The sequence below is a fragment of the Sebastes fasciatus genome, chromosome 15, assembly GCF_043250625.1.
Source record: "Sebastes fasciatus isolate fSebFas1 chromosome 15, fSebFas1.pri, whole genome shotgun sequence".
Lineage (NCBI taxonomy): Eukaryota > Metazoa > Chordata > Actinopteri > Perciformes > Sebastidae > Sebastes > Sebastes fasciatus.
The window spans coordinates 6,821,305-6,847,808 of NC_133809.1; the positions used below are offsets into that span (position 1 = coordinate 6,821,305).

Genomic DNA, 26,504 nt, shown 5'->3' on the forward strand with positions numbered 1-26,504 from the left:
TGCAGCGTCTCGTTCTCTGCATGTCTGTTAGAAATACTCTACATATTTCCCGGGGGAGGCGAGGTAACAGATGTGTCCTTACATGCTCGTATTGCTGTGGGAGGTTCCACTGTACAATCAAGCAAAAGCTTCTGTAATCCACCCCCCACGCACGGATACAGTAGAGGCCTCGGCTTTTAATCAGAACCAGAACATAAAAACACAAAGAAGGAGGGACAGAGTTTCAGCAGACATTGTCCTCCAGACCACCTGTCCTGTCCTCCAGACAAACCGACTGAGGTCAAAATGATGCTGAACAAACTAATTCAGTGTCTGTTGTGATTTACTGCCTCAACATTTCTGCACTGTGAATGTTTTTAAGCTGATTCAACTTATGAGCAGTAAAAATGTGAGTTAACTGAACTAAAGCTGAATAATTAGTTCAAAGTTGTGCCGTGAGTTGTGAAAATGTAAAACTAGCTAAACACTAACCTTCATCATGGTTAACAACCATGACTCATCTTAAAGAGGATATATCATGCTCATTTTCAGGTTCACACTTGTATTTTTGGTTTCTACTAGAACATGTTAACATTAGGGATGTCGATCAATTAAAATATTTAATTGTGATCAACTATTAAATTAATCGCCAACTATTTTAGCAATTTTTTTAAGAAGAAAAAGTCAAAATTCACTGATTGCAGCTTCTTAAACGGTGAATATTTTCTGGTTTCTTTACTCCTCTTTGACAGTAAACTGAATATCTTTGAGTTGTGGACAAAACAAGACGTTGGAGGACGTCATCTTGGGCTTTGGGAAACACTGATCGACATTTTTCACATTTTTCTGACATTTTATAGACCAAACAACTCATCGATTAATCGAGAAAATAATCAACAGATTAATCAACAATGAAAATAATTGCTAGTTGCAGCCCTAGTTTATAAATTCTGAAGTGGTCTCATAATAAAAACTAGAATTTCTAAGTTGAACTGGCTTTAATTTAGTAAAACATATATATTTAAATTAATGACAAACAATTAGTTGATTCCACTAGATTCCTATATGATGTTTTACTGTGTAAACTTCTGTAAACTTCACATACAGTACACATTATACCTCCTCCTTGGATTACAGTGAGATTGCCAAAACGATCAGCAGCTTCACTATGACCTACTGGCACATCCACTGGGAGATCCCCAGTGCCATCTGTAATGGCTGGTGGGCTGGCGATAAGGAAATGGAGTCTTTATCTCAGCCCAATTAGGCAGCTAATTGATTCAATACCAGTCATTTAGAGTTCCTCCAGGCCGGCGATTGAGCACTTGAGCCCTTTGAACAGACGTGAGATCCCCGTAGGAGAGAGAGAGTGAGTTCGACCCCACATAGCCGGTAGATTATAATCTGGATGGATCAGGGATAAATCTGACCAGAAATTTTAAATTCACTGATAGTCAGAGTTTTGTTGCCTAATGACAGAGTTAATTAACCTAAAAGTTAATAAACCTAAAGGGGTGGGCAATATGATGATATATACCAGGCCTATTCAATTGGCGGCCAGTGGGCTGAATGCGGCCCTTTAACGACCTCAATCGGGACCTTCGATCATTTGTAAATAGGAAAAAAGTATTTTAAAAAATAATAATTTTTATTAAGTTTATTCCCGTTCATCAAGGTGACGCTGTTACAGACTGTTAAAAGCAATGTCATTGTGTTTGTACTTAAATAACCTGCTAACATTCTGAGTTTATGGGTGTTTACATTGTTAGATTATCAGAAGATCATCATGTTATTAGTCGGCTAATTAATCGTGATTCACACGGGACATGAACAACGGTCTCCTGGACGAAGGTCTGGTGTTTTTTGACTCCGATCTCCTCCCCACGTGGCGTTAGCCGCTCTTTATAATTCCTACATACTAATTTATTTTGTGGAACATATACAAATTACAGTGCATTGCTTTTCGTAGGTATAGAACTACACTGAGACAGTACTGTTCTGAGACAGTATATGTATCTACGAAACCAACTACTTAATTTAAGTTTAACAGTTTATGGCACGTTTTAGATATTGAGATAAAGTACTGAAGCTATCGTACTATTTACAGTGTTGGATGCTGCCTTTCATGTTCCATGGTGCTAATCCCACGCCGCCTCTAGCTCCACTTCACTGTTCTGAGGAAGCCAATAACACTTTCCCTTAAACACGGAGACAACGCTGAAAGGAAGAGATTCATTTGAGGTCAGATTCGGGTTGACTGCTAACAAAGGGATGATAAGCTTGACTTTTAAAGCAACACAAAGTCCAGGTTCATGAAACTCACTGAGTCATACAGATTTATGCGGCCTCGTGACCCCGGCAAAAGGGAATGTAATGAGCTCTAAGTTGAGGCGTGGTACAGTATGATCCCGGTTCCATCACGATGGAGAAGGCAGACATTATTCATCAGCTGATGAGCTGGAGGAGGTTGTGTGGAGGCTCACATGAAACCTCTAGTGGTTACTTTCTGGTTTCATTTGGCTGTGATTGTAAACCAAACCTCAGAGGGATGCTGCTTTAAATTGTGATCAATATTTAATACTGCAACATTGTGGTGTTACATGTAAAGCCGTCCTCCTCCACACACACACTTACTCCTGCTCATGCAACAAAACATAAACAAGAAGAGAAGCTTTATGAAATCACATAAATTCAGCCATCCTATTAGAAATGCAGTGTAATTTAATCTCAACAGCAGCAGCAGGATGTCAGACAGTGATGGAAGACCGTCTGAATTCAGCGGTTCACAAACATTTTGACTTGTGTCAGCATAAAACCAAGATGGCGACGGACAAAAACCAAGATGGTGACGGCCTTAAACCAAGATGGCAACGGCCCAAAACCAAGATGGTGACGGCCCAAAACCAAGATGGTGATGGCCCAAAACCAAGATGGTGATGGCCTAAAACCAAGATGGTGATGGCCTTAAACCAAGATGGCAACGGCCCAAAACCAAGATGGTGACGGCCCAAAACCAAGATGGTGATGGCCTAAAACCAAGATGGTGATGGCCTTAAACCAAGATGGCAACGGCCCAAAACCAAGATGGTGATGGCCTTAAACCAAGATGGTGACGGCCTTAAACCAAGATGGCAACGGCCCAAAACCAAGATGGTGATGGCCTTAAACCAAGATGGTGACGGCCTTAAACCAAGATGGTGATGGTCTTAAACCAAGATGGCAACGGCCCAAAACCAAGATGGTGATGGCCTTAAACCAAGATGGTGACGGCCTTAAACCAAGATGGCAACGGCCCAAAACCAAGATGGTGACGGCCTTAAACCAAGATGGCAACGGCCCAAAACCAAGATGGTGACGGCCTAAAACCAAGATGGCGACGGCCCAAAACCGAGATGGTGACGGCCTAAAACCAAGATGGCGACGGCCAAAAACCGAGATGGTGACGGCCTAAAACCAAGAAGGCGATGGCCAAAAACCAAGATGGCGATGGCCAAAAACCAAGATGGCGACGGCCTAAAACCAAGATGGCGACGGCCAAAAACCGAGATGGTGACGGCCTAAAACCAAGATGGCGATGGCCAAAAACCAAGATGGCGATGGCCAAAAACCAAGATGGCGACGGCCTAAAACCAAGATGGCGATGGCCAAAAACCAAGATGGCGACGGCCTAAAACCAAGATGGCGACGGCCAAAAACCAAGATGGCGATGGCCAAAAACCAAGATGGCGACGGCCTAAAACCAAGATGGCGATGGCCTAAAACCAAGATGGCGATGGCCAAAAACCAAGATGGCGATGGCCTAAAACCAAGATGGTGACGGCCTAAAACCAAGATGGCGACGGCCTAAAACCAAGATGGCGATGGCCAAAAACCAAGATGGCGACAGCCTAAAACCAAGATGGTGACGGCCTAAAACCAAGATGGCGACGGCCTAAAACCAAGATGGCGACGGCCTAAAACCAAGATGGCGACGGCCTAAAACCAAGATGGCGATGGCCAAAAACCAAGATGGCGATGGCCTAAAACCAAGATGGTGACGGCCTAAAACCAAGATGGCGACGGCCAAAAACCGAGATGGTGACGGCCTAAAACCAAGATGGCGACAGCCTAAGACCTAGATGGTGACCGCCAAAAACCTAGATGGTGACGGCCAAAAACCAAGATGGTGACGGCCAAAAGCCAAGATGGCGATGGCCAAAATACCAAACTGGAGTGTTCAAAACCGTGGTCCACAGACCAATAGGTGACATCACGGTGACTACATCCGCTTCTTATATACAGTCTGTGGTTTAACCTTTTTCACTACCTTGTATTGTTTGTCTTTTGTTGTTATACATCTGAAGTGAGGCATGGTTTATACTCCATAGAGGTCTGTATGACTGCTCTATACATGCTTCACAATAAATAATATTTGAACTGAGAAATTGTAGACTCTGTCTGCACCATCTTTGCTCCTACTTATTAGTATGGAAACCGTTAACTGAGAATAGATTGAGGTTGCAGTTGTGTCTCTGACTGATTGGAGGCCAATCTAATTTTGTGCAAAGTCATTTTCATCTACACTCATTTACAGTGCAACGCCCCAAACCTGCATATTATTCTTATTCTACATGATGATGTTAGAGTTTTCAATAATGTCTAAAGTGGTCCACGCAAACTTCATCTTTCCTGAGTTCAGAGATCCTTTGGCTTAGCATCCCTACGCAATATGACTCACAGCTCATTTGTAGGTAATGAATGTATGTGTGTGTGAGAGAGAGATGGAAAGGACTGGGAGAAGGACCCGGCCAAGCTCAAACAACAGCATGTGAAGTGCCCTTAGATGCCACGAGAGCTCTCTCTGAGCGAGGAGGCTGACGGGTGGCACATTTCCCCACGCTAGGCATGATTTGAATGGAAAGTGGCAGGATGGGAGATGGATTACCGCGGGGGGGGAGAGGGGCATTAATCCAACAGCCACGCACGCTTGCACAAACACACTGACACATGCCGACGCACTCACATGATAATATAATACTTCCAGAATACTCACTTTAGTATTGTTCCTCATTCAGCTTTATGCACACACGGAAGAAACAGGAGCCCACAACAACACAGTGTTAACACACCAGCATACATGAATGATGGCGCTGCCAACCACTGCTTTGTAGCACGCTTTTTGCAGTGTCATTTGAAGGTCCTACACTTCCGAGCTTACCCAACACTCTCCACCCCCCCGACACGTCCCTTCCTCTCGTCTACTGATGTTTTTAGACACTTCAGAGCAGCTCACTCTGCCTTCTCTTTCCTCCTTTTCTCATTCTGAACTTGCTTTCAGCACAAGTGTGGTTACTTCAGACCTGGCCATGACAATATTCAGCCTCAGGAAGAAGACTCATCATTTATTTACTGCATCTTATTCAACTTAATATCCCTGACGCATAACTAACTAGAAAAATAAGTAACTGGTCATTCAGCACAAGTCTTTTATCAAGAAGAAGAAATGCCAAACATTCACTACGTTCAGCTTCTCAAATGTGAGGATTTGTCCTGATTTACTATTGTACGATATCAACACGTTCTCATATACTGACACCTTGTCAGTGCCCTCTGTGTCACTTTTCAGTCACAGTAAACACGTGCTTAATGTTGTGAATTAAACAAAAACATGTGCTTAGGTTTAGGCAACAAAACCGTCTAGATAGTTTTAGGAAAAATCGACATGGTTGGGTTTAAAATTACTACATTTGTACAGTGAAAATGTGACGTGACGTTGTGAACACGGGACACGAACGGTGGTCTCCTGGATGAAAACCCTGTGTTTGTTGGACCCATCCACCTCCCCTCCCGCCCGCCCTGTGTGTCTCTTTCGCTCTGCCAGCGCTAAAGCGTGCCCTGTGCGGCGATATCGAACGCTGATTGCCGTAACAAAGCATCGGTATTTGATGCCCTGGGAATGAAAACGGGCTGACTACATATTTTAAAGTGAATCCTTTTTGGTTTTTTTGACCGTTGTTTTTGTGTCAAAATATTGATTTCTTAAGTAAGTAGCCGTGTAATAAAGTTTAATAATGAGTACAACAAGCTATAAAGTCCAAAGTGGGTATGGTGGTGGGTGGGTCAAACAAACACAGGTCTTTCACCTAGGAGGCCACTGTTTGGGTCGCGGGTGAAATCAAAACTTATACGCTTGTTACGTAACATTACGTATGAAAGTCCGCTTAGGGAGGTTGATATTTATTTACGCTAGTTATGTTGTTACGATTGTTACGTGACGTTGTTACGTTATTATTTTAACACAAACCATGATGTTTTTTTCTAAACTTAACCAAGCAGTTCTGTTGCCTAAACTTAACCAATCGTTTCACAACGTTAACCACGTGGTGTTGTGTGTTTCTGCAAGCGTGACACGAGGTTGATATGAAACGTATTCTTGATTCAGAAACGTCGTCATTCATGGTTTGCAGAAACGTACAATACCAACATTTTTGGGGGTTGAATATGAAGACTTCCCTTTGAGTTTTGGGGAACTTGTGTTGGGAATTTCTCACTATTTTCAGACATTTTATCAATTGAATAATTAATGCTACTATAATGTCACTAGAGCACACTGCTCACGCAGCTGTTGAATAACTTTCATAGTATTCATTGATTTCTGTGTGGGGTAGTTTTGCCCAGCAGAGAGGTCAGAGGTCACAGTGAGATACAGAGCAGCACCCCTGCAGGGTTTTGCTTTGACTCAGCTGGATAGATATTTGTTGACACATGGGCATGAACCCTGATTCTCTGGTTCAAAGATCATCTAATTGTGCCACCCTGAATTAAATACATGCAAATGGATATATGCTGTCCTGTGTCCTGTTGTCCCTGTGCTTTCTGTGTCAGGGTGTAGGCCTAGTTTGGTTTTAATTAAAAGCACAGCCACACTTTGTTTGTTTTCCTTAGTCCACACTATAATGCCAAAGATTATGTTCAAGTTCAAACTGCAAACAAGAGGTTGTTACACCAAAGCCACCAGACTCCACTGACAGAAACAGTCATTTTTCCCTCGCTGATCATTGTAAAACACACTTCATTCAAACTCAACAGAAACAAAATAAAACTCATCAAAACCGTCTTTGTTAGTCTTTCCACTGTTCCAACAATCACCAACTCTGGTTTAAAAGTTTGAAAGAGAGACTGAAGGAGTAACAGATATAAAAAAGAAGTAAACAATAAAAGTTTTACTGTTTACTAATCCTGCTTCCGGCATGTTTGTGATGTTGAACCTGATACAACAGAGAAAAAACAGAAAGGCATGCTCGTCTGCTGGCAATGGGAAAAGAGTCTATTGCCAATTTTTAGTTGGTTTTCCCGTGCTGCATATACGTGCTAATTTTGGTGGTAAAAGGGTATTCGTTTAGCTGACTGATGCCAAGTGTGAATGAAAATGATTTCACCTGCCCAAATTAACCAAAATAATATAATAAATGTCTCACAGCTTGAATAAAACTCCCCGAACATATCTGGCATGGCATCCCTGTTTCCAATAAAATTACGTTCCCATACAACTAAACTGCATAACCAAAATACGTTTTGAGAGAAACATATTTCCTCCCGGATTACAGTCGCAGTTCTAAACACGTGAATGTTGTAGATTGAAACAAAAGAAAACCACAGGGTTATTTTTTATTAAAAAAACATCATGGTTTGGCTTAAAATGACTTTGACATTGAAATAAAACAAAACGAAAACGCAACAAATCACTACGTTTCACACGGGGCACCAACAGCGGTCTCCTGGGGGAATGTCTATTGTTTGTTGGACCCGTCCACCAGTAGAGGACTTTCTCGCTTGTCATACATTTTATTATTCAATAACGTTTTTGTTCAACGTCATTTTCATTCGCAGTCGCTCGATATACTACACGACTGCTCTGCGACAAAATACGTTTCCTTCCAAACATAATTAAGGATTCAATTTAGACGTACAGGAACATCCTTTTTAGGAGACAGGGCTGGGCATGGACATCAACATGTCTCAGGCCTAGAGTCACCAAAATGAAGTCCTGTAATGTACAGACTTACAGGTAGTGACTCTGACTCTGCAGTGTTCTGGTGTTGCAGTGGTAGTAGTGGAGTGGCTCTCCTGGCCACCTCACCAGAGGTGCTAATGGTATTGACCACTTCAGTATAAGTTAGAGAAGGGCATCGCAGTAAACAACTCCAGACTGACAGGTCAGGGTGACTGTAGGCTTGATTGCTTTCATTACTCACACACTGTCTAAAGTCAGACCCGCCAGCTTAGGACTCGCTCACATCTGCCAGCTTCTGCTATCAGCATCCCACTGTACGAACAAATCTGGAAGCTACAATGAGTGATGCAACTGCTCGTAACACATAAAAACATCAGAGAGTTAAAACGAGATCTGAGAATTATTCTTGTGCTTCTATTTTGGTCATCTATAATGGAGAATAATAGGTATAAAACAAGAGTTTTCTGTTGCAACGTACCGTTGATGGAAAGGCTGCATCGGAAAATAGAGCAAGGCTGTTGAATAGGAAAAAAAAAAAAGCCAAATATAACAAAGACTCATAGAATATTCATCAATTCTGCTCCTCCACTCCGGCTTTAATAAGGAGAAAAACAAACCCAATCAGCCCCACATCAGCGGTTATGAACAACAATATAATCGCCACATTATATATGAAAAGGGAGAAATTATCATATCATTCACATCGCTGCGATCCAGCAGCACCTTCTGTGGCAACGGGAGAATATATATGCAACCCCTCTGCTAAACAGCGGCTCCAGCTCTCTCTAATTTCGAATCAAAGCAATTTCATCAGCACGAGCACATTCATAAAAGATGATCCTGCATGGGAAATAATACAGAAAAGCTTTTTCATTACCTCCTCATCATATATGGATCAAACATTTATTACCCCTGATCAAACATTCATTACCTCCCGCATTAAAAAAAAAGTATCTGGTATTACTCATTGTCAACACTGTCTGCACTTTCATTAGCGGCACAGTTCTGTTGTCATCTTAGTATCAGACTGAGGAACATTTTAATCAGTTTGTGCAGTAAATATGCACAAATATGTCAACAAGGACACGGGTGCAAAGGTGTTTCACCGTGTTACGCTCCACGAAGACAGAAAAAAACACCCTTAACTGGATGCAGTTTGACATCCAGTGATTCATACGTGTCTCATTGTCAGGAATCACAGGATGCTCTGAGCTCCTGGAGCCAGAAAACATAACACACACACGGTTTCACTTTCTTTCCCCCGTCAGTGTGTGACCCAAACAAAGCAGCTGTTTTGATCTCTTCAGACTGAACCTGGCCATTGGCATGTGTCTTCCTTAGCTCCAGCTGTCGTTACCTATCTTCATCTCCCCCTCCATCTGAGCAGATACCCCTCTCTCTCTCTCCTTCCTCTTCCTCTACACCTATTCTGTCTGCAACGATCCCGACTCGTGTTCGGTGCACTGAACTCAACAGAAGCCTCGATGGCTGCAAGAAATGAAGAACGGCACGTGTGTGTTTGCATTGTATGCTTCTTTTTTTTGTTAGCATCTGCAGACTAGATGTGGCTGTTTCACTGCTTGATTGGACTAAATTATTATTTCTGGAGGATTGTCGGGGTTACTGGGGTGCGACTGCAGGCCTAATCAACCAGTAACCACTGTATATACACCGATCAGCCATAACATTATGACCACCTGCCTAATATTGAGTAGGTCTCACCTGTCAGTGGTCTTAATGTTATGGCTGATCGGTGTACAGTATGTTCTCACAAGGGCAGGAAAATCTCCTCTTTTAAGAATTCACATTTAAAGCGAGTCTGTGAAACTTTTCTTTAACAGCAGCCTCCGTGGCCACAAGTGGCAATAATTTCAGATAAATTGCCACAATGTGTTTACTTTAGGGGGAAAATCATAATATCGCGATATTTTGCGTGGCAATATTGTATCGATACACGGACATCAAGTATCGATCTTTTATTATATAAACTATTAACCTCTAAACAATCCGACGTCCCGCTATTCGGTCTTACAGACGTTGTAGTGTGCTCACTTTTACAGCTTTAAAACGTTCATATGGTATCATATGAAACTAGAAAACCTAAGGAATCATTGTCATGTTAGCTTGTCGGGAAGAACGATAAATAACGCTCCAAAGTTGTACTAAATTTCTGCGAGGATAAACTGGCATGGCCATTTTCAAACTTCTGGTTGCAAAAACCAAGTTTCAATGTCCAAAACCAAAGATGGGGACAGCCAAAACGCTGAACTTGAGGCTTCAGAACCGTAGTCCACAAACTAATGGGTGACATCACGGTGACTCCGTCCTCTTCTAATGTACAATCTATGAGTTTAGCACAAACACAGCTAAAGTAAACTCATAGACTAACACAAGCTGGCAGCTAGCCTTTGCTTTAAGGTTGCATGTTATTGTTTGGGAATGAAAGTATAATATAATAAAACATTGTGAATGCATGTGTGCTTTTATATGTGAGTATATCTGCAGTTGTTGACATTAGATTTCACATTTAGTTTGACTCCTACAACAACTAACTTGATAAGTTTACTGATATCACAAACATCCAAACAGAGATGTGTGACAGACAGCTTGTTGTGTGTTTATCAGCGTGTGTGTGGGTAAAACCTGCACCGACACACAAAGGGAATAAAAACAAAACAAGCAGCATCACAGAGCAGCGGAGGAGTGTTTGGAGTGATGCAGCTGTCACTCATAAAGACCTACATAGTAACTCCTCTTCATCATGACTCTCACTGGGAGAACACAGGGAGCCGGGCGCCACTCAGACAGCGTTACCAGGCCCGATAATATTCTGCACCCTCCGCACCAGCTTGTGAGCCTCTCCCGTCCCCTGGCCTTGAGCACGGTTAGATAACACCGCATTAGATAACGGTGCGCAAAAATGCCTGTTGGCTTCTTTCAGCAGACATTAACGACGACAAGCAGGAAACAAGGAAACAAACAAAACTTATGATGAAAACTTAGTGTGATTTGAATTCCTCCGTGCCCTACTTTTATTTCTACATTCACCTTGCTGCAAAAAAAATAAAAAGCCTAAAGACAAGCTTGGTGTGCAGAAGAATAAAATCTTGCAGTGAGTAACATGGCCCCTGCCAAAGAAGACATGACCTCAATATGAGCTGCACAAGATACCATCAGAAAGTTAGACTTTCATACAAACTATTAAATTCAAACAGTCCTGTGAGTTATACAGTCTTATAGCGAAAAATAAATCAATAATCTCATTTCACAAACAGCTTGTATTTTTCACACAAGCAGGACTTAAAAATAGCTACTGCATTAAGGTAAAACGTGTCTTTACATAATAATAGCTACTTGCACCTAGACTCCCTGCTCTCTTTTTATGCAGATGACGGTGTCGTCTGGCGGGACTGTCATTATGATGGTGATGGAGCGTTTGTGGTTTGGCTTTTAGGTGTAATGTGAAAGCATGGCTGTGAGATAGAGAGTCCTTGGCGGTGTAAAAGTAGGAGGAGGAAGCGGGTGGATACAGCAAAGTTCAGGTAAAAAGAAGAGACAAAAGAGGCCTGGGGAGAGAGACAGAGAAAGTGATAAGAGAGGAAGAAAAAGGTTCAGTACCGCACCTTTCTGCAGACTCATGTCTACCATGCGAGGCTCGGCCAGCTCCAGGAAGAAGTTCTTGTTTTTCTCATACTCCTCATCGTCAATAATTTTCACGTGAATAAGTTTGCTGCAGGAGGAATAACAAGGGGGAGGAAAAGAGGAAGGGGTGTGAAAGGAGAGGACAGAAAGAGGGGGAAGAGAAGAAGAAGAGAAAAAGGTTAATTTGCGATGGAGGGACACAGGAAGTGCACTGTAAGTAGGATTAATAATCAGCATGGAAGAAAGGTTAGGAGGTGAAAGGTCAGCTTGCTGTGGACCGGGCCTGTCTGTCACCGCCTGGACTCGACACGCTCGGCCGGTGCTCATTGGCTGCCACGGGCGTCATGACAACCACATTTATCACGGCGTCTGATACGAGTGGAACGGAGGGCGAAAAGCCCTCCACGGCAGAGAGGATAAAAAGAACACAATGAACTGAAAACAGCAGCATGTAATCAATCAGGTTGTAAAATGTGTAAACGGACATTTCACAAGGGCAAAAAGGTGAGCCAACGATAAATGAAAGAAACTGTCGCTATCTAAATCGATTTTTATGGCTCGATGTTTCAGTCAGAACACTTTCAATGAGACGGCTGGCTGGACACTGCGAGGACTCCCCCCATCCCTCGCCTACCGCCACCGCTGCCTCTCGAGGCACCGACGACGCAGATAAGAGAGAAGCAGCTTATTGCTGAGTTTATTGCTCCGGTTTGAGGAGAACACCCCTTTAATGAAGTCAAATGTCTGGAGGGGTGAGGCTCTTTCTCTGGAAAAGAGCTGCGTGTGATATCATCTCACAGAAACAGCTCAATATGGCACCTCAGCCCCGGCGGCGCTCTCGCCACTGATCGCCCTAATTGATCTTTTTAAAGAGTTATTGACGAGTGCAGGCAGTTAAGTGGTCAGTAGGTACCCAGATGTCTCCGCGCCTCGCCATATCACTGCGGGAACTCCTCGAGGAATAGCTGTGCTGAATTCAATTGGACTCATGCAAACGACAACAAACCGACAATGCTCGAGACGAGTCCTGACACCCGCTGCATCCGCTCTCTTAGGCCTCGGAAAGCATTCCCTGCGAGCAGCAGACGAGTCAACAACAGTCAACAGCGGCGCAGCTAGCCCTGAAATAGGGATGACATACTTTATTATGTGTCTGACATCTCATGGGAAGACGCTTTTCCTCTTCATGCGAGCAAAAATGCAATTTCTACGCATGTTATTTAGGGAGCGTATTTGGAAAGCGGGGGATCAGCTAATAAAATAAGTGGCGCTGCAGCATTCATTATGGATAGCTGCTCATGTATCATGTATCGAGTCAAAAAGCAGCTTGTTTCCCTGACATCCCGCTGATGTACTTCCAGCACCGTGACATATAGCGTGGCTTGTGTCAGTCAAAGCACTGACACACACAAACTCAGTCTCTCATACACTCACACAGCACACAGCAGGTATATATAAAACCATTAATCCGAGCATCTCTAGAGGAATTAAAATGTATTTCTATTGCTGCTGTAACGCATAGCTAAATCCCTTTCTCTGGCCGGTGTATATGTGGCTCTGGATGTGAATCGCCGAGGGGGAAGTCTACTATCTAAGATCCTGTTAGCACACTACAGACAGCAGAACAATCCATCTCTCTTTCTCTCTCTTCATATCCCACCGGCAGGGCTTTCCTCAGATTGCTGGGCGAGATGTCTGCAGTGCCGCTGCCGCCACCTGGAAGAGCGCCTTGTTTTTTCACCAGGAATGAGAGAAGAGGAAGCACTGGAGTCTAATGGACAAGTGGGATCTGGCAAACACACACCGCCTGGCTGTGATAGAGTACAGTACAGCTCTCTTGCCTGACATGCATGTAGGCATGAGAAACCACATATGTAGCCTCACATTACTGCACCACCATGCACACATGCAAAAAAACAGCCATGCACTTAACGACATGGCTGATTAACCTGCTAGGGGGGAAAATATAGCTGCTCCTTCCACTTTCTGTGCAATGTGTGCAGTTTTTCAATGCTAGACTGATTTGCTGTGTGCTAATTTGATTAAACATGGTAATTCAGGAATTAGCAACGAAATTGATGAAGGTCTCCAAACCACATTTTGTTGCACAGACTATTTAAACCTGCAATAATTGATTTTCTTGGCCACGATGGGGCAGCACAACAAACCGTAAATGCAACATTGACATATTTTCACCTTAAAGGGGACGTATCACGCTCATTTACAGGTTCATACTTGTATTTTGGGTTTCTACTAGAACATGTTTACATGCTTTAATGTTCCAAAAACACTTTATTTTTCTCATGTCTGTCTGTATGAATATACCTGTATTCACCCTCTGTCTGAAACGCTCCGTTTTAGCGCCTGTCTCTTTAAGACCCCCTCCAGAAAACGCCCAGTCTGCTCTGATTGGTTTGTGAGAAAAATATGGTGCACATTTGCAAAGGTAGTTTTCAAGCTGTGGGCGATATATTCTAATGAACCTGCATGTGACATAGGAAGGGGAACCAAATCTGAATGGCTTGTTGAATCACATGTTTTCTGATCTAGGCAGCCCACAAAAAAACTGACTGGGTTGTTTTAATTCACAGTTTGTGGGTTGGTAGGAACTCCAGATACCCAAAAATGTGTGCACAAGCAGATATGTCCCCTTTAAGTTAATGGCTAACTTGTTAGCAAGCAGTCATGTCTTTATACATCTATCAGATACAATAGAGAGTAACATTAATATCGTGTTTGTCATGTTTGTGCAATATTCCCTCTCCTTTTAGCTCCATTTATGGTCTCCACCACTAACCCCCAAGGTAAATATCGTCTCTTTAGCTGTTGAATGCTCCACTATGTTTCTCAGCTTGTTGCTATCTTAGTCCGTCTGCTGTTTGTTGCTAGGCAGGGAGCCAACGGGGAGTTTATCAAAGCTTTTCGCTGAAAGCGGCAGAAAACGATGATGAGAGCGAGAGAGTGAACTAAAACAGTAAAGTAGTGAGCCGTAAAAAACAAAACAATGAGCTAAAAGACTCTAAAAAACTACGTAGAGCTGAGGAGAACTGCAGTCTGTTGATAATTATCTGTCACTGAGTGATCCCTTTCTGTTATACATCATCATTTCATCCACTGTTAATATAAAAACATTGATTAGAGCCGCTTTAAGACAAGCCTCAATATTGAGTAATAAAGCAGAAGCTGCCGTACTGCTTACTAACTTAATATGGTAACAATATCTCAGAGCAAATCAACACTTTTGACACCATTAAAGCTCAATTAGATGTGATTTTGCACCACATTTTGGTTATGTAACCCTGATTTGACAAGGGACTTATGGGAGTTAATAAAACCCAATCATGTAATGATCAACAGGCATGTTAGCAAACATTTGAGCAACTGCACAGTTTACCAACATATTACACCTCGGTGTGATATTTCTCTGGAGCTCGACAACATAAATTAACTTGTCACCTACATTTTACACCCTGGTGTTCACCCACAGTCCCACAGCGAGCTACAGTACCTGTAATTATTAGTCCTCATGATATACAGCAAGCTAACAGAGCTGCTGATTAATTGTGACAGATTGCAGTGACGGATTGTTTCTATTTGACACGGCAAAGTTTGATTCTCTGTACATTTGAGTACATAAGAATGAAAATCCTGAAAACTAACACTTCACCTGGGTTGTTTGTTTGAGATGACACTTCCAAGTTGTTGCTTTGAGCAATTATGTCTTTGTAGTAAATATTCCCACATGCCATCAACGCAGCCTCAAATAGCATCTCATTCACAAAGAAAAGGAAGATACTGTATTTGTTACCGGGACAGGAAGGAAGAAAAGATAAGGGAGAGATCTTCATCATGATTTTGACTATTTCTGTGGTCAAAAGATGGCAGAGAGAAATCCGACCACATCCTCACACACGGTTATGTTCTGTATTTGTTAAGTACGTCTCAGAGGTGTGGACTCGTGTCACATGACTTTAGCCTCGACTTGACAAAATAATAATAAAAAAAAACTTGCAACTCGACCTCATTTAGCCTTTTCACTTGAAAATACTTGACACCTTCCCCCAAGCCCAAAGATTAAAAAGTATGTTATTTAAAAAAAATATGCCACGAACCAATTCATTTCCTGAATTAACTAACGTTAAAGCTATTAATTCCCAGCAAAGCGACACCTAATTCCCCAGATCTCTTTTTAGAGCTTTCATTTTAGTTAAGTCTGGACTTGCGACTTGTCTGTCTTGACTTAGGACTTGACTTGGGACTCAACTTGGGACTTGATTTGGGACTTGCCTGTCTTGACTTGGGACTTAAGCGCAAACACTTGAGATTTAGTTGTGACTTTCAAAACAATGACTTGGACCCTCCTCTGGTACATCCATATCCTACTGCCCACTTGCCTGTCTTGATTTGGGACTTGACTTGGGACTAGACTTGGGACTTGCCTGTCTTAACTTGGGACTTGACTTGGGACTTGAGCGCAAACACTTGAGACTTAGTTGTGACTTGCAAAACAATGACATGGACCCTGATCTGGTACATCCATATCCTACTGCCTACTTGCCTGTCTTGATTTGGGACTTGACTTGGGACTTGCCTGTCTTGACTTGGGACTTGCCTGTCTTGACCTGGGACTTGGGTGCAAAGACTTGAGACTTAGTTGTGACTTGTAAAACAATGACTTGGTCCCTCCTCTGGTTCATCCATATCTTACAAAGTTGACCCTCTTTCAGATTCACGGCAGACAACAATGATACCCCCCGACACACACACTCACTCTGCTAAAAAAATACTGTTCATATACAAATAGAAACACTTTCACACACAACATGAACTGCTCACAAACCCCCCGTAATCACACACGCACGCACGCACGCACGCACGCACGCACGCACGCACGCACGCACGCACGCACGCACGCACGCACGCACGCACACACACACACACACACACACACACACACACCAATTACTGCCACACACGTGCGGGGAACATTAAGCAACATTTACATTTGTTTATGACTATCATCAATAATTCATCCATCTATCCCAACATCTGGCATCAGCCGCTGTCGAAGCTGCAAAAAGCCACTCTGTATGAAACAGGAGTGTGTGTGTGAGTGTGTGTGTGTGTGTGTGTGTGTGTGGAGTGATAGGGATGCAATCAAACACCTGCTGTGCACACAAGCACAAATCACAGTGCAGTGTTTACAGGGACTGTCCTGCTGCCGGTGCAGTGGATGGTGGCGTTATATGAATGGTCTCACTCTGGTGTGTTGACTGAAAAGACTCAGAGGGTGTGACTGCGCGTGGCAGACGGCGTGCTCATACACACACACTGACTCACAGGTATATGTGTATTCATGCTTATGCGTCTCCACTGTTTTTATTTGCGGTGCCTCGATACGTTCTTATTTATTTCTTCACCTGTGTGCGTGAGCTGCTGTGATATTGGTTCTATCAGAGGTGTAACAGACACTTTCAGGGGACAAACACGACCAGTCTGAGGTGAAGAGACCCAGAGCAGGGAGCTGTGGATGAGCAACCATGACTCCTACAAAACTACATTACCATACAACTACACTGCATTCTCAGTTACGTTTCGAGGGAAACATTTTTTCTCCCGGATAACAGTCACAGTTTTAAACACGTGGTTAACTTTGTAAATTGAAACAAAACAAAACAAAAACACAACTTCTTGGTTAGGATTAGTAAATCATCATAGGAATAAACGGCCGCCCGCCTCCAACGCTGTAACCAGTTCTCTTTATGCATCCATAGGTGAAAGCCCTGTGTTTGTTTGAGCCACCCATTCACCTCCAACCTCCTCCGTACGCAAACTATGATTAGGAACATATTTGTGATACGTCAAAAACAAATGTAATCCAGCAGAAAATATGTTCCCTTGAAACATAATTGACAATGCAGTTTCGTAATGTGGGAACGGAAGTTTTAGGAAACCAGGCGAGCTACAAGATATAGAAGTGGATGGACGGACCGTGCTGAAACCGGGCTGTAGACGCCAGTTTTCAATATACTTGCCCCCTACAGTTTGGGAGAATATCGATTTGCCATGAGGTGAAACCTACACAGAGTATAAAAGATCCATCGTCATGATTCCGCATCAGCTGATATCCATATGCCCGCCTGTGCGGAAAACATAACTGAGGCTTTACCTGCTGTAGCTATTAAACATTGGACAGAGCCAGACTAACTGTTTCCCCCTGCTTCCAGTCTTTATGCTAAGCTATGCTAATCAAATTATCTCCTAGTTTCAGCTCTGTACCTAACGCTCAGACATGAGAGTGGTATCGATCATCTCATCTGACTCTCGGCAAGAAGTTAAATATAGTGTATTTCCCAAAATGTTCCTTTATGGATGCTGTGTGTAGCAGTTTTTGAGAACCATTAATTGTTGAGTTGTTGCATCCCTTCTCTGCTCTCCCTCTCTGGTAGGTGTACTTGCTTTGAAGGGTATGGATAACTCTAATATGAAATTCAACACAATAAACGGACATAAGGTAGAAACTACAATATTTTGTGGCATACATCAGTCTCTCTTTGTGATGTGAAGAAATCCAGCACCGGAAAAATCACACAAAATCTGCAGGAAAGTAAAAGTAAGTACGACGAAGTGAAGAGGGTGTCAATCTTCTCACCAGTGTTCTCATTTGTTAAATTGAATCACACTAACGTGTCAAACTAAATGATTTATTGATGCTAACATGCTAGACATAGCACCTTAAGTTGAGTATTAGTGTGGGAAGTGCCACTGGGTAATGACAGGCGATTAGAGGGTTCACACCTCCGCTGCACTGGACCGCCGGCAGCCAGCGGCCTCTGCCTTCCCCACGTCCAGAGCAGACGGAGGAGGAGAAAGAAAGAAGAGATGGAAACTGTGAAGAGGGAGTGAGACATGAAAGTGGAGGTGGTGCAGGGAGCCAGAGAGAGAGAGAGAGAGAGATGGAGAGGCAGATGCAGAGTGTTTCTTACTCCCTCTGTTCTGCGGCCAAAAACCACACTGCGGCTGAAATTTGCTTTAGCTGCCCGCCTCCTCTCCGCTTCCCAATGCCTCTTCTTCGACAGCAGATTTACTGTTTTGCTCTCCTCTCTGGCTCTCGTTCCACAAACACTAAATAATACTGCGTAGCGGCTCGAAGTGTGAAACCACTGTGGTGGAGTACCACACCAGAGGAGGTGATATGTGATATGTGAGATATCCAATCTCCACTTCTCTGTCGGTGCACACTGACCCTCACATCGCTCAGCTTTCACTCTGCAAAGCCTGTGAAGATTTTCCCCTTTTGGAGTAGACTTTCACAAACTCTAGGAAGACTTATGTACTCCAGGCGAGAGAAGGAGTAGCAGCTAAAAGTGCTGCAATTAAATACGACCTTTTTCTCCTCTGTGTAAAACACCTGCTGCCTCCGACCCCGGCCCCGGACTCTCTGGTTTGAACTAAACACAACCTTTCCAAATTCTCTTGAAAGTTTCCTCTGCCTCCATGTCTTCCCTTAATCTACTGAGTGCTTTTCCACCTCACGCAAGACTGCATTTAACCACTGCTGAGGCACGTGTGGAGGGACCGAAGCATGGTTTTTAAACAGCACACATTATTTTCACTTCACTGCAGTGTTCACGGCAGGATTACGAGGAGTTCTGATCCTCAAAAGTTTTAGTAGAAAACATCATCTGCTGGAAGTAAACCGACCTGCACAGGGGCCAGGAAATTAATTATAGACAAGAAAACGTGACATGAAATAATAGTGAGGATTAGGGGTGTAAAGATGAACCGATACGTATCGAAAATCAATACAATAGTCTTTGAAACGGCTACATCGATACAAAACTATGAATCAGACTCAAATTTTGAAGGGAATCGGTCAAAAATCAATACACCCATCGTTTGTCAAGTATTTAATACTCTTATCAACATGGGAATGGGCAAAATATGCTGCTATATGCAAATGTATGTATATATTTATTATTGAAATGAATAAACAACACAAACAATGACGAATATTGTCCAGAAACCCTCACAGGTACTGCATTTAGCATAACAAATATGCTCAAATCATAACATGGCAAACTGCAGCCCAACAGGCAACAACAGCTGTCAGTGTGTCAGTGTGCTGATGTAGCTGAGTCAATATGTTGGTTATGTTATTTTTATTATTTTCATTTTGTTTAGTGAACATTCTCAAAACCGGTGTGTTATATTTTACTCTGTCATCAATATTAGCCAAATTATCTGTATTGTAAGTTTATTTGTGTTAACTTTGTATTGAGTGAATGAAACTGTTGTGTTTTTCATGGTTCCGGGTTACCTGTTGTAGCAGGGGGGCTTTAATTGTTGACGCACAAATCACACATAGCCAAAGCATGGACAGCTTGTGCACTGGTAAGATGTGTTGTGAGGCTCGTCCTCCTCTGGTTAAGCTAGCATGTTTAAAAGTTGTGTATTCTGGCTTAAACTGTATGCAAATGCAATGAAGCATCGTTATCAATATGTTTCTGAGGTTGTCATTTGATTTCGAACGGCCAAAATACGACTTTTACTTCTGTTAACTCCGTCGGAGTTTTTCGCTCATTTGCATATTCTCTGACTGCTGCAGGGGACTGAGAACGAGCCTGCCACTGAGTGTGTGTGTGTGTTGACTGTGCCCTGTGCTGCTCCTTATAGGTGCGTTATGATGTTTAATTGTTGGTTGTATATTTTTCCTGTATAGTTAGGATGGATTGCATTAGTTGAGTAGATTAATATGAAGATAAGTTCATTATTTACAGTGCACTTTTATTTTATTTTACGATTTAAATACATTTGTAGCTTTTGTATTTTTTATGTTTACATATTATATTTATAACTACTCTGTTATATGTGTAATGCAAAAATCACACATGCAAAAGCATGGACAGCTTGTGCACTGGGGACTGAGAACGAGCCTGCCACTGAGTGTGTGTGTGTTGACTGTGCCCTGTGCTGCTCCTTATAGGAGAATAAATGTGCAGATCCTGATTCCTGGTCTGAGTGGTGTCTTACAATCTACAAGCAACCATTCTACAGCTGCTACATAAAACTGGTGCCGTGACCCGGATCCATTTGGTCAGCCACTGCCGATCGCCGAGGTTCAGCTGTGTGCGTGTGACGTCTGGGATTCAAAGTTGGTGGACCTATGGAACCTGTTAGCTGCTGAAGTGATTGCTAATATTCTGTATAGACACAAGCATTCAGAATAATTAATTAACTTTACAGAAGGAATCATATCAGTATAAGTAACATTTTTCTGTGTGATTTGTAACACTGTGTGAATTAAGTTTTCTTTCTACATTTTTATATGTCCATGCACTTTTTGGAGATATGGCAGGCAGAGGTCTAGATACTTTTAGTATGTTCACACCAGTTATTGGGAGAGGCAGAGGTTTGTTAAACACAGATGGGTTGGCCCGGAGGCGTACAGTGTTAACTAGTGAGGAGTTATTAGACACAGATGACTTCACTGACACCCCTCCACGTGAGCCTCAGTTTTCCACTCCTGTTGTCAGCGATGAGAGCACCACCCAACAGTTACGTGATCTCATCGGTGAGTTAGGGAGTCAGATAGGTGAATCAATAGCCAGCCGCTTGCTAGCCAGTCAGCCTTCACTCATCCCAACAGAGTCTCCATCAGCTAAATCAGTTAGAGTTGAAGCACCAGACACAACCTTTGACCTTTCCAAAGTAAGCCTGGTAGTCAGATCTGATGTCAAGGAACCTCCCATGTATCGTGGTGATGGGGAAGACAAATACTCCATTCAAGAGTGGATTGATATGATGGAGGTGTATTTGCACAAGAGAAACTTCACAACCAATGAACAGAGAGATGAGATTCTGAGCCATCTTCTGGGCAGAGCAAAAAGTATTGTCAAAGTGGGACTGAAAAGCCACACAACATCTGGCACAGTTATTAATTCTGAGACCATCTATAGTATACTGAGACGCTATTTCAGCGAAACCCCTGGGTCCTGTTTGCCACTGGCTGATTTCTATGCCACCCAGCCTACAGCAAAGGAAACACCAGTAGATTACTGGGTTAGGCTGAATACAGCTGCTGAAACAGCTGACAGACATTTGAAACTCCAGGGAAGCAAAATGGACAATATGAATGCAGAGATAGCTATGATGTTCATCAGAAACTGTCCAGATCCGAGTCTTGCTTGTGTTTTCAAGTGTAGGCCCATAAGTAAATGGTCACTCGCAGAGGTGCAGGAGGCTATTGATGAGCATCAAAGAGAGTACCATGTGAAGAAATCAAACACGAACACGGCCAAATCACACGTCCTCCAAGTAGCTACCGCTGTAACAGCTATTAGTTCTCCAGAACCCGAAACTGATTGTGCCCAAGTGAACACAGCCAAGTGCACCCTGACTAACCCAACCAAGTCAAGCGAAGCAGCTGCTTCAGAACAGAGCGCCCTGGAGCGTGTGCTAAGTATGTTGGAGAAAGTGTTGGAGCGTACCAGCCAGCCGGCTCAGCCTGGTAGACCTCAGTTTCTGTCCTCAGCTCGCTTCACCCCATGTCGGCTCTGTGGTAACAACTCTCACTCGACACATTCACACTGCATGAGAGAAAGGAGATGTCTAGCCTGCTTCGAGTTAGGGCATCAGCGAAAAGACTGCCCAAAAGCCACTGCTTTCCAGCGAGATGGCAGCTCACCTGATCAGGGAAACTAGATCACTCACACCTGGGAGGGGATAGTGTGAGTGACAGTGGTGAAACCCTCAACTCAAGTGAAGATCTGCAATCTGTGTATGAAGAAAGCCTAAAATCTGCCCCACCTGGTGTTGTTGTACTGTTCCAGAACATAACCAGACTCGATAAAGCCGACAGCTTGTTTTACACCAATGCACAGGTGGATGATAAAGCTTCTTTGCAAGCTTTATTAGATACTGGTTCTATGGCGTGCACCATTAGTGAAGAGGCTGAGCAGATGCTTATGGATGCTGGATTAGCATTAGAAACCAACTGTGTCCCCCCTGATATTGTTCTTGTTGGCTGTGGTGGAGTTAAAGTCAAGCCCAAGTGTATTCATAGCTTGAAGATGGAAGTTTATGGATACACATTCAGCGTGCCTGCCTTAGTAGTTCCTGGCCAGAAAGATCAGTTGATCCTGGGCACAAACGTCATTAAACACCTCCTGAGGCAGTTCAAGCAGTCTCCTCATTTCTGGCAAGTTCTGAGCAAACCTGAGTCTACGAATACACCCGAGATAGTACAGTTCCTTAACATGTTGGCAGGCATCAACAGATGGAAGGGTGACACAATGCCAGATTTTATTGGGACTGTCAAACTGGCACAGGCAGTAACTCTTCTTCCAAAGCAAGAGCACCTGGTTTGGGGCAAGTTGCCTGCAGCCTCACCTGTTTCTGAAGGCAGTGCGATTCTGGTTGAACCATCAAAAGCACAGACCCACAAGAAAAACATCATTGTCTGTAGATCTGTGGCGTCAATGAATGGTGACAGATGGATCCCAGTCAGGATTTTGAACACCTCTGACAAGGCTGTCACTTTAAAGCGGCACACCAAGGTGGCAAATGTGTCCGCCTGCATAGCCATTGAGGATCTGGATGTGACCCCCGAGCAAAAGCCAGCTGCAGAGGTCAAAGTGCAGAGTCAGACAGTATGTGGTGAAACGGCCAGCAGCCCTGGCCCCCCTCCTTGCCCCCGTTTTCGTGACAGTCTGCATGACTTAGGATTGGATGAGCTGGACATTGATGCATGTCAGGTGTCAGACTACTGGAAGTCACAACTACTCCAACTGATCCACAAGTACGAGGATGTCTTTTCAAGGGACAAGCTTGATTGCGGGCTGGCTAAGGATTTTGTCCACCGCATCCATTTGACTGATGACCGGCCATTCAGACTCCCTTACCGGCGTGTTCCACCAGGGCATTACCACAAGCTCAGAAAAGTTCTAACAGAGATGGAGGAACGAGAGCTCATTCGCAAGTCCAACAGTGAGTGGGCATCCCCACTAGTGCTTGTGTGGAAGAAGAATGGGGATCTCAGAATATGTGTGGACTACCGCTGGTTGAACGCACGCACAGTCAAGGATGCGCATCCTTTGCCCCACCAATCAGACTGTCTGTCGGCCATGGGAGGTAACTGCATATTCAGTGCCATGGATCTTACCTCTGGCTTCTATAACATCGCCATGGAAGAGGGAGACAAGAGGTTCACAGCCTTCACCACACCTATGGGGCTCTATGAATTCAACAGACTCCCTCAGGGCCTGTGTAATAGCCCTGCGAGCTTCATGCGCCTCATGATGGGCATATTTGGCGACCAGAATTTCTTGACCCTTCTCTGCTATCTGGACGATGTGCTGGTCTATGCTCCCAACGAACCCGAAGCCCTCAGGAGGCTTGAAACAGTCTTCAGCAGGCTACGTACTCATGGACTAAAGCTGGCCCCCAAGAAATGTCAGCTACTCAGGAGGAGTGTCAGATTCTTGGGGCATGTAGTGGATGGAAATGGCGTGTCAACTGACCCTGACAAGGTCAAGGCTATTGCTTCCATGACAGAGTCTGCCCTTATGATGGAGGATGGTGTTACACCCTCTCAGAAGAAGATCAGGTCTTTCCTGGGCATGGTCGTGTATTATCAGCAGTTCATACACGATTGCTCCAGCATAGCCAAGCCGTTGTTCGCACTGACCGCTGCACCAAAAGGAAAGAAAGGGAATGCACGAGGCGCTGCTGCATTCAGGAAGTTACATCCAAATGATTGGAGAGAGGAACATCGCAGTTCATTCGAACAGTTGAAAACTGCCCTCGTGGAGTCCGTTGTACTCGCACATCCTGACTTCAGTCGACCATTCATTCTTTCTACTGATGCCTCTCTAGATGGCTTAGGTGCCGTACTATCTCAGGTCCAGGAGGGTGAAAGTAAAGCACGCCCCATCGCCTTTGCCAGCAAGGCTCTCACCCGTGCTCAGAGCAACTACCCTGCCCACCGCCTAGAGTTTTTGGCATTAAAGTGGTCCGTATGCGACAAATTTAGCCACTGGCTAAAGGGACACACCTTCACTGTTTGGACGGACAATAATCCGCTAACCTATATCCTCACAAAACCCAAACTGGATGCGTGTGAACAAAGATGGGTAGCCAAGCTGGCACCATACAACTTCAGCATCAAATACATTCCTGGCAGTAAGAACATTGTTGCTGACGCTTTGAGCAGGCGGCCCTTTGTCCAAAGTCGTGTCTGCCAGAGGCTCATGAAGGAGCCTTATGAAACATTGTTGGAGGAGTCACAACAAGTCCAAGAGGGTATAGTCCAAGAGATGTTCAGAGTCAGTGCCAACCATCAAAGTGTTGAATGCCCACCTTCACCAAAGAACTTGGAGTGCCGCTCTCTGACCGATGGCGAAGTGTCTGCTGTCTTGGCGGGCCATGTTGAGTGGGATCAAGGCCCCAAACAAAGGGTGGTCTCATGGCTTGCTGCGGACCTAGAGCAGCTAGTCCCGCCAGGTCAAGATTCCCTGCCTGTCTTCTCACTCCAAGAGCTCCTGGAGGAACAGAGTAGGGATGCCACGCTGTCACAGGTCATCCCATTTGTCACCCGTGGGAGACGGCCGTCAAGAAGAGAGAGAGCTGGGCTGTCGCTAACGGTCCTTAAAACCCTGAAGCAGTGGCAGAAGCTGAAAATGCTTGATGGCATCCTGTACAGAGTCTGTAAGGACTCAGTGACTGGAAGAAAACGCCATCAGTACATGACACCCTCCTCTTTGGTCAGCCACGTTCTGCATGGTGTTCATGACGATGCCGGCCATCAGGGTCAGACCAGGACCTTGTACCTGGCGAGGCAACGATTTTTCTGGGCTCATATGGAGCGTGATGTCAGAGACTATGTGAAATGCTGCAAGCGCTGTGTTGTCAGCAAGACACTGGAACCCGAGGGAAGAGCCCCGCTTGAAAGTATCAAGACCACAAGCCCCTTGGAGCTAGTCTGCATGGACTTCTGGTGTGCCGAGGACTCCAAGGGAAAGAGCGTGGATGTGTTGGTTGTGACAGACCACTTCACTAAAATGGCCCATGCCTTCAAATGCTCTGACCAGTCAGCAAAACAAGTCGCACGCCAACTGTGGGATAAATACTTTTGTGTCTATGGATTCCCGCAAAGGATCCATTCAGACCAGGGAGCAAACTTCGAAAGTCAGTTGATCCAGGAGCTGTTGCAAATCGCCGGTGTGAAAAAGTCAAGAACAACACCTTATCATCCCATGGGGAATGGCCAAACCGAAAGGTTCAACAGAACCTTAGGCAACATGATCAGGGCTTTACCCCCCAGGGATAAGCAAAGATGGCCGCAGATGCTGCAGACATTGACCTTTGCTTATAACTGTACAGCTCACGAGTCGACTGGGTATGCTCCCTTTTATCTAATGTATGGACGGGTTCCCAGATTGCCAGTGGACATTATGTTCCACAATGTGGAGAGAGACAATGACATCACAGACTATAACAGTTATGTGAAGAAAATGAGTGATGATCTCAAGGAAGCCCTTACGCTGGCTCAAGTTAATGCTAGTTCCAGCCAACAGCGCCAGGCAGACCTGTATAACAGAAGGACAAAGGGCACAGACATTGAAGAAGGAGATCGAGTCCTCTTGGCAAACAGGGGTGGACGAGGCCGCAGAAAACTAGCTGACAGGTGGGAGTCTACCCTCTACACAGTGGTCTCCAAAGACTCAAAGTGCCACACTTACCGCATCAGACACCACAGCACCGGGCAAGAGAGAGTTGTCCACAGGAACCTGCTTTTGCAAGCCAACTTCTTGCCAGTCGAGGTGGAGCAGGAAATTGAGTCATCCTTTGACAGTGGTTCTGAACCAATTCAAGGACACAGCAGAGTAGA

At 44.1% G+C, this 26,504-nt stretch overlaps 1 protein-coding gene across 3 annotated transcripts in view; it reads right to left on the bottom strand.

Annotated features, from left to right (window-relative positions):
- slc8a3 (solute carrier family 8 member 3) overlaps window positions 1–26,504 on the bottom strand; it is a 141,009-nt gene that overhangs the window by 33,476 nt on the left and 81,029 nt on the right. For 2 of the 3 annotated variants that reach the window (XM_074660582.1, XM_074660581.1), the window contains one exon: window positions 11,596–11,702. The exons of the other annotated variant lie outside the window; for it this stretch is intronic. In XM_074660582.1, the coding sequence (XP_074516683.1) occupies window positions 11,596–11,702 (107 nt within the window). The remainder of the gene's footprint in view (window positions 1–11,595; window positions 11,703–26,504) is intronic. 3 annotated transcript variants of the gene reach the window in all.